This window comes from Brassica oleracea, chromosome C8, assembly GCF_000695525.1.
Source record: "Brassica oleracea var. oleracea cultivar TO1000 chromosome C8, BOL, whole genome shotgun sequence".
Lineage (NCBI taxonomy): Eukaryota > Viridiplantae > Streptophyta > Magnoliopsida > Brassicales > Brassicaceae > Brassica > Brassica oleracea.
Window position 1 is genome coordinate 14,171,838 of NC_027755.1, and position 9,512 is coordinate 14,181,349.

A 9,512-nucleotide genomic window follows, 5' to 3' on the forward strand; every position below is an offset into this window, starting at 1 on the left:
ATTTTATATTTTCGAATTTCAATTAAAAAATTAAATTTTAATTTAAAAAAAAAATTATTTTTGGGAATATTCCGAGGAAGTGTATCCCTCGGGATATTCCGACGACAACTTCCTCGGAATAGTCCGAGGGCATATCTCCTCGGAATATCCCGACGGATACACTTCCTCGGAATATTCCAACGGTAAATATTTCTCGGAATATTCCGACGGCCGTAGTTCCTCGGAATATCCCGACGGAGACACTTCCTCGGAATATTTCGACGGCCAAAGTTCGTCGGAATATTCTGATACCTCTTTTCTCTCGGAATGGTTCCAAGGACCGTTCCATCGGAAATATCCGAGGAGATACCGACGACCAGTCCTAGGAAATGGTTCTTCGGAATGTCCTCGGAATCTTTAATTCTCGGTATTCCCTCGGAATTTTCCGAGGAAACTTTGCTTTCCGACAAGAAATTTCCGACGACCATTCTCGTCGGTATGTCCTCGGAATACCGTTATTCCGAGGACATACCGACGATATTTGTCGTCGGAATACCGGTGTTTTCTTGTAGTGTGCTATCTATGTCATACGGCATGAAGGAAATGCTCGCATGCATTCAGGCCTCACTATTTCTCATGATGCAGTTGCTGATAAAGCCATTGCTTTTGCTGTTGATAAGTGTCGTGCTATGACTTCATTGGGTTCTCCCTTGGGTCCCCTGCTCCTAAATGTCTGGATATCTTAAGGTCCTGGAAGTGCCTTAAACCTGATATTTCCCCATTAATCACGATCCTTCTGTCTTTTCTTCTTTTTCTGTAAGATGCTATTTGCTTTCCTTTTTTTTAAATTAATAAAAATCCTTTATCAAAAAAAAAAAATTCAATTTTACCACAACTTAGATATCACTTTTCAAATTTGTTTTAAATGATAATTATTTTCATAAAACCTTATAATTTGTGATAAAGAAATTAAATTAAGTCTACTAAATGTTTATAAATGTTTAAGAATAGTTTATAAAAAATTTATAGAAGTTTATAAATCCAACAATACCCTGAAATACTAAACCGTAAACAATAACAATAAATCTTAAACCTAAATGTTATAGTATCTTCGATGCATGTATTTTTAAAAAGTAGTCACCAACATAAAGTATTTTTAAAAAAATTCTCAAAACTCTTAAGCCATCACTGAGTATTCTTTTTTTTTTTTTTTTTTTTTTTTTTTTGACAAAAAAAAAAAAAAAAAAAAAAAAAAAAAAGAATACTCAGTATTCATAGCATAAGAACTACATGAAAACCAGTGGCTAATCCAAAACAAACTTTAATAATCAGTAATAATCATTCTTGTAGCAGTATTTTTTTTTTGTAACACTTGTAGCAGTATATATGTATAGTTTAACATGCTTACAAAATATTAGATCTGTTCATTAAAAATAGATTTTTAGTGTTTCAACATATTAAAAAATATATTAAATTATTATAAAGATTAATACATCAATTTTGTAGTTATCAGTTTTTAATAACTTTTAACTAATAGGAATTAATTAATTCAATTAATTTTCTTAAAATTTACAATTTCTGCATAAAACAAAAAGTTTATTTTTGTAAAATAATTTTTTGAAAAATAAATTCTCTATCTTAGTTGAAGGGAGACACAAATAAAGAATTCCCAGGTCCTTCTTCGGATTATTTACAACGGGAAAGTATTATATATAATGCTCCACTACAAATGCTTGGTGGAATATTAAGCTTCTAATATTATTTATAGATATTATGAGAATGGTCAATAATCATATGATCCATATCTGATTCTTTAATATCATTTATATGTATGGACAATTTACAAAAATAAATGATATTCAGACTTCACGGAGTAGCTTTCATCTTAATGCGGCTCTATGAAACATAGCCTATTACTGGAACTTAACCCTGCGTCCGTGAGGTTATTGGTTATTTTATTTTTATAAATTAATATATATTATTCATGATTATTGTTATATATTTTACATGTGTTGTTTTATAATTAATTTTATTCAAAAGATCAAGACTGAATCATGTAATATAGTTATTTTTTGTACAAATATTCAATCCGTTTCAAATACATTGGTTATTTTGATACTTTAGGTCCTATACATCATAACTGAACCATCTAAATCCGAAAGGACCCAACTCCAAAACCTACACATAAATTTATAATATCTAAGCGGAGCCTAATTTCAAACCCAAAAATCTGATCTCAGAAAGAAACAATCCATACTTGAATGAATACCCGAGTGTCTATGTCTAACTGATTCAATACACAAATTAAAAAATAAACTATTTCTATGTGTTTGGCTAAATTAAGTGAAATAAAAAAAGTTTTTTATTTATTAAAATAGTTATATGGTGTGAAAATATGTAATACGTTTTTATTATTTTGATTTAAGTTATTATTTTGTTCACATAAAATATGTCTTTGTATTATGTGTTTGGCAACGTAATTTTTCAACAATTGAAATAAAGATAAAAATAGTAAAATAAACTAAACCGAACTTTTAACCATTTGAAAAACTCAATTATTTTACAATTCGATTTTATAATTGGTACAAAGTTAATGTTGATTAACTAATAAATAAAAATCTGTAGTATTATTATTATTGTAATATAATTAATGATGTTATGTATTGTTGAAGTAATATAATTAATAAAATAGTTAAGATAATGAAAATTAAAAAAATAAAAGATGCAATAAATCTGTTGAAAATAAAGTTAGTTCTAAAAGTGAAATTACTAAAAGAACTATACATGTTTTCAATCTACATTATACTTCTTGCATTTTTAATACATTAGTATTTGTTTTTCATAATTAGTGTTATTTATTTTAGATGGATCGTAATATAACTAAATGAAAATATCTATTTTTTTATCAAATGAAAAGATCATTAGCTCTCTTATCTCAGTAACATTATTAGTGCCATTTTCTTTCACAGACCGAGACAGCATAGTTTAAAGTCAATTGTGTCCTCTCGAGAAACCATAGCATTTTTTGGAACAAAGAAAACATTGTTTGAAGTCGATTGTCTCTCTCCCCTTAGGTATTATCAACTAAATTATACCATAGCTAAACTTTTAACTGTTATAATTACCTGAGCTAAGAGTTTGTTACCTTGTTTTAAACCTAGTACCCAATACATTTACGTGCGGATCCTTCAGACTGAAGTCCGCGATAGACTATCTGACGCCCATAACATAAAAATCCTACGATAGCATTTTTAACAATTTTTTCAATCTTCAAATTTTGAGGTTTTTTGTTAGAAATGGAATTTTCCCTCTATCTTAAATTCGATCTAAGAATACATATCGGTAGTCCAAAGATCGGATGAGAAAACAATAAGCCCACAGAAAAAAATATTTTCTGATGTTTTATTTCATTTTATATGTCCTAAAACGATTTTATTTTAAGATTTTTTAATCATCTAAAATGACAACTTTTGCACTATCCTCCTAAAACGAAGATCACAACGATTAGTCAATTTTAGCGTTAATAGATTGGTCCCCAAGAACCCCAACGCTCGATTAACACCTAAATTTGGGCCAGAAGATGATTTTAAACAGGTGTGGCTGATCGCAATTTGTAAGCCATGTTTTTTTGGTGTAAATATATTCCTCTTTTTTGAAAGTTTGGTGTAAATATATGAAGCCATGTTGGAAAATCTATCACACGATAGTTCACAACTTTCGTGTAAACGAGTACGTGTCGATTTATACATCGTAAAGTATACGACTTCCTGTATACATAATCGTATGGTTTATGATAAATTGATAGATAACTTGGTTCCGAGTCTTCTTCTGACGTGGATCTAATATATAATTATTTATTTAGAATTGTTTTCTTTTTTCACTATATATAAATTATAGTTCCAAAGACGAGCTGTCAGTGTCCACACTTGCCAACTGCCTGATTGCATCAAGTGTCTAAATCCCTTCAATGCTGTTTTTTCACACTACTTTCTCTCTTTTTTCATTTATTTCGATCAACACCCTTTCCCTGCTTTCTTACATCATCTAGGTAATAATCCACGCAAAACGCGGAATGGTATTATTAAATTTTTTTATTTCTTAAAATAAAAAATTAATATGTCTGTTTAAATCGGATATCGATTCAGTTTTAGATTAATTTTTTTAATCTATTAAAATATAACTATCATTCTAAATCATTGTTTATTCTGTTTACTCGGTTAAAATGTTTGAAGTTTTTAGATTTTTCGGTGATAACCAAAAACTATTATTATTTGTTTGGTTTTATGTTATATGAATTGTTAGACAGTTTTGATATCAAACCAATGGTTTCATATTATAATTTCTAAATGCCTGAAAATCAAATCAAATCTAGATAATAATTGAAGAAAAAGAAAAGAAAATTATTAAGACAAATCATTTCATTACAATTTGGTCGATGGTGAATGAAAACATTACAAAAAGAATACTTCAGCTTCAAAGAGAATTAGAATCATCGCTTGTAGTGAATATATAGTTATATAGGTACTCACGTCAATGTGCACATGTATATAGAGTTAGACAAAATATCCGTAAATTTTGATTTGATTCGTTATCCTTTTCGATTCGAACAAAAAATATGGATATCCGTAACTTTACGAAGAAAAACAAATACTAATATGTGTGATATCATATAAAAAATATTAAAAAATGAGTATATAGAGTTAATTAGATAATTGTAAAAAACAGAAATTTTCTTTCGTGTGCGATATCATATAAATAATGATCCACCCAGTTAACAAAAATCATGATTTTTTTTTATGTGTAATTTTTTTATTTTGACTATTTCCTTAAAACTATATTAAATTTTACATATTTTAATTAGAATATTTTTAATATCTTTACCTTTTTATTTTAAATGCAACTCAATATTTTTAAAAAAATTATAACAAAATATTTAAAAATATTTTTATAATTTGTTTGAAAAATATGAAAATTACATTTTAAATTAAACTTATCCTAAAATATGATAAGTTTTGATGTAAACGAAAACTCATATTATGTCAATAAGGATATTCAATAATAATAACAATTTAAATTGATTTTTTTTTAAAATACATTTGCAAAAATATTGTTTGAAAGAAAAAATATTATAATTAAATAATAAAAAATATAAATAAAAACCATAAATTTAGCAAATGACAACTGAGTTATATTATGTTAAAAATTTATTTCTAACAATTTAGCAAATGACAAATGAGTTATGAGCATATAATACCATATAATTTTTAAAAACATAGTCATTCTTAAATATTTTTTGAATAAATAAATATTTTTAAATTTAATCAACTGAAAATAATATCCGTACAATTGTGTGAGTCAAATTCTAGTTTTATTGATGCATGTTATATATTAGTGCTGCATGTTTTAGGTAACATTTTAATGATGCACGTTTTTAAAAAATTTCATTATTAAAATTATGCACGTAGGGATAACTCATGAGTTTTTTTGGTTGATTAAATGACATTATGTCCAAATTTATTTAAGGATATTTCATTAAGGTAACTGAAAAATACAAACAATAAAATAGGAAGTTTAAATTCATTTAAGCATATTTCATTAATGCAACTGAAAAGACAAGTAATAAATTAGGCATTTTTATTCGTTTTAGGATACTTCATAAATGCAACTGAAAAAGACAAGCAAAAAAAAGGAGTTTAATTAATGAAGTAAGAACATTTTCAAATGGATATTTCTCTTTTAATAATATAGATGACATATAGTTTCTATAAGTATAGGCACTTTCTTCTTATTTTTTGACAAAGGAGCTCACTATATATGTACTTATTTGCGCTATATCGGATTAAGTAAATTAGTAATGGAATGACTCATAAGATTTTATTAAGGAAATTAGTCCAATAGCCTTAAAATAATCGAGAATTAACAAGCCAACACCAAAAATTTGTTATTAGCTATCAACCGAATCTTTACTGTCGAAATCAGGATTTTCCTATCATACTGCTCGAAATAGAGACTACAAGACTTACTCAATTTATAAGTATTTAAATTTCTCAAAAATTAATAAAATGTATATCCCATACCTAATCACAAGCCCGTATATGATTGTGCGATATTACATATTCAAACTACTGAGACTGATCTCAAACTTAGTCGGATGCTTATCGATTTGTACATACCTATGTCGCCTTATTTGACACTTGCAATGAACATCCCAAGTCAAGAAAACTCCACAACTTTGTCCCTTTCCCCCAATTTTCGATGAAAATGTAATTTACCGTTATGTTTTTGTCTTATACACAATGTGTTCACACTTTATTTTTCTGTACCTATCTATATAATTTAATTTCTTTCGTAAGCTTAAGTATCTCTCTCGCGCCACATAAACTCAAAGCCACGTAGACATCGTTATTGATTTACACACTTGATGTGTGTTAAGTAAGTGTTTCCAATATGGCAGTGTAGTATATATAATTCACATCTCTCTACTCACCTCGAGGGCTGGAGAAGTTGGGAAAAGACCACCATTTATTACTCCTCTCTCTCTTTCTCTCTTCTCTTTACACAAAGTGAGACGCAATGGAACACGAGCACAAGAACAATCTGAATGGGCTGGAGATGGAAAAGGGAAATAAGGAGAGTGGTTCGAGAGAAGGGCTTGAGTTAACGATGAGAGTGTTGGCTTTGGTTCTATCACTGACCGCTGCAACAGTACTTGGTGTCGCAAAACAGACCAAGGTTGTGTCTATAACGCTGATTCCAACTTTGCCTCCACTTGATGTGTCCGCAACAGCCAAAGCCTCTTACTTGTCTGCCTTTGTGTAAGCATCTCTCTTTTCTTTCTCTTTTCCACATTATTTTTGCTGTAATTATAAGGATTTCTCCTTCCCGCAAACCAAAACAAGAAAGAGTGTCAGAGTTTTTCCATTGGAAGTTTTTTACTTGAGAATATTTCAGAAATTTATGAGTGATATTGAGACAAAATGTCTTTTTGATGAGCAATTCAATTTCATTTTAAATTTTAAATTATATAAATAAATTAAAATTTAGATAAGAATATTATTGTTTAAAATTTTGTTTTTTATCTCTCGTTATGAAAAACGCTCTTGTAAATTTATACGACCTTGATTGTTATAAACACAACTTTGCATGCGTTCGATGTAAAATGTTTAAGAAATTATTTTAAAAAAATGTTTGAGAAATCATGTTTTTTTAAATTTGTAACATATGTTTACAACAAATTATAGTTTTCTAATTATAAAATAGTTTTCTATTTACGTCTTAGTTTTAACTAACAAAGAAACTAAAATTTAAAATTTAATTTGCAAGTAAAAATACAGTTCAGAATGTTATGTTTTTCTTTTTTTTGAGAAAGGGCACAGTTAAGAATATTGTTATGTTGTGGATTGATTTGAAATATATACTATACTAAACCAAAACGTAAATATAAAGACGTCATAAGGTATGGCATGTTCTGTGAACGTTAGAAATTTTGTTTTGTTTTTTATGCATTTGCGTTTTTCATGTTGAATTGTTTTCGTGATAAAAAAATATGTATTTAGTGTTTCATCGAAATATCAAAAGTGAGTACCGGAATAAAATTCGTTACTGTTTGTGTTTACAGTATTCTGTGATTGATCAATAAGATTATAACTATTTAATTTTTAAAATTCACAATAACTATTTGAACTAGTATGAAAAGTTTAGTATAAAAAAAAAACTATTTGAACTAGTAAACACAAATAAATAATCAATCATTACAATAATATTTTCTTTAATCACCATTTATTTGACCTTTTCTATTGTGTTATGCGTCTGTGTATACGTACATAGACAAATAATGATATTATGACCCCAAAAAAACAGAGTAGTATAAAAATGTCGACAAATCGACTAGTATACAGTAAATTTGTAGTTAATTAATCCCATCATAAATGTCCAACGACCCAAAAGGTTTCACAACAAAGTGGACCATAGCAAATCTTAAAAGTGTAACAATTCTAGCTGGCATGACCAGAAATAAATAAAAAAATTTAATATAAAAACTAGACAAATTTACGGATTGGCTGATATGTTTTATTACTTTTCATTTGACTCTTCTATGGCAAATTTTAATGATCACATAAGTAATTCATAAAATTCAGAAATTAAGCAATACTTTTTGTTTCATTATATAGTTATTTTAGTTAAAACACCATCTTGTGTATAAATTAAATAATACTCAACCAATCTAATAAAAGTTAAATATACTTAGTTTACACAATATCTAATAAATATAAAAGTTTCATATTAATGTGAAAAAATTATATCTTGAAATAAAAATTCTCTTAACAATTTATATAATTACACAAATGTTGTAGGTTCAACATTTCGGCAAACGCCATAGCTTGCGGTTACACAGCGATCTCAATAGCCATTCTGATGGTCAGCAAAGGAAGAAGAAGCAAAGGCTTGATAATGGCGGTGTTGATAGGTGATCTAGTGATGATGGCTTTGCTATTTTCCAGCACCGGAGCCGCCGGAGCAATAGGGTTGATGGGTGTACAAGGGAACAAGCATGTGATGTGGAAGAAAGTGTGTAACGTTTTGGGAAAATTCTGTCACCAAACTGCTGCTTCGGTGGCCATCACTCTTCTCGCTGCAATTATGTTTATGGTTCTTGTTGTTCTTGATGCTATGAAGCTTCCTTAATGCAAGTGATATTTCTGTTTCTTCGGCAGCTCTTCCGCTTCTTGTCGTGTTGTGTTGTGTGAAGTCATCATCAACAATCATGTAATTGTCAATTTGCTTTTAATGCTTTTTATGAAATCGTTTTCTACGGTGAGCATTTATTCAAATTTCGGAAGTAAGCTCTTTTCTTCGCCATATATTTTGATGTAATTATTTTCTTCGCTGTGAAGATCTAACACGCTTTGATCTTCTCCTTCGACGTAACCTCGAACCAACACGTGATATGTTGATCCGGTGTTCACCGCACCACACCGGTAACTAGGTGTGGCCGCTATAGCTCACCGGAGCTGGGATCGAACCAGCAAACACTAATCGCTCACAAGTGAGCTCCGTTACAGACTCGATCACGATCTCTCTCTCTAACTCTGCGACTGATACAATCCTAATCAGCTCACATAATCCTAACCCAAAGCTCATTAGCTCTTATACTACGAGCTAACTCACTCTCATCACACAACGGTTTACTAAGAGAGAGACCGGTTCAATTGGACTTACAAGACTTAACCGAATTAACTATAATCCTATCTAACCAATCAACCTAAAACCTTCCGAGTCATGTAGAGTATCTCTATCTTGTCTACAACCTTCAAATCTCCACCTTAGACAAGATACCTTCGTACATACCTGATGAAGATCTTTGATGAAGTCACCACATTTCTCTTTACCGAGACGTTCTTCTTCTCCGTCCTTTACCAGACGATCCTTGTAACCTTTACCGGTCACAAGCACTCCTCCTTCAAAAACTTAGTTCTTGGAGATTCGAAGCAACTTCAGTGCTTCGCGGAATTTGAATACTGGTAACACCTTCG

At 29.5% G+C, this 9,512-nt stretch overlaps 1 protein-coding gene across 1 annotated transcript; it reads left to right on the forward strand.

The window, feature by feature from the left end:
- The first annotated feature begins 6,385 nt into the window (after positions 1–6,385).
- LOC106308186 (CASP-like protein 1E1) lies at positions 6,386–8,825 on the forward strand. The gene is made up of 2 exons (XM_013745322.1): positions 6,386–6,794; positions 8,334–8,825. Exons 1-2 carry the CDS (start codon positions 6,553–6,555, stop codon positions 8,662–8,664), a joined length of 573 nt encoding a protein of 190 aa, XP_013600776.1. The 5' UTR covers positions 6,386–6,552; the 3' UTR covers positions 8,665–8,825.
- Positions 8,826–9,512: the final 687 nt, after the last annotated feature.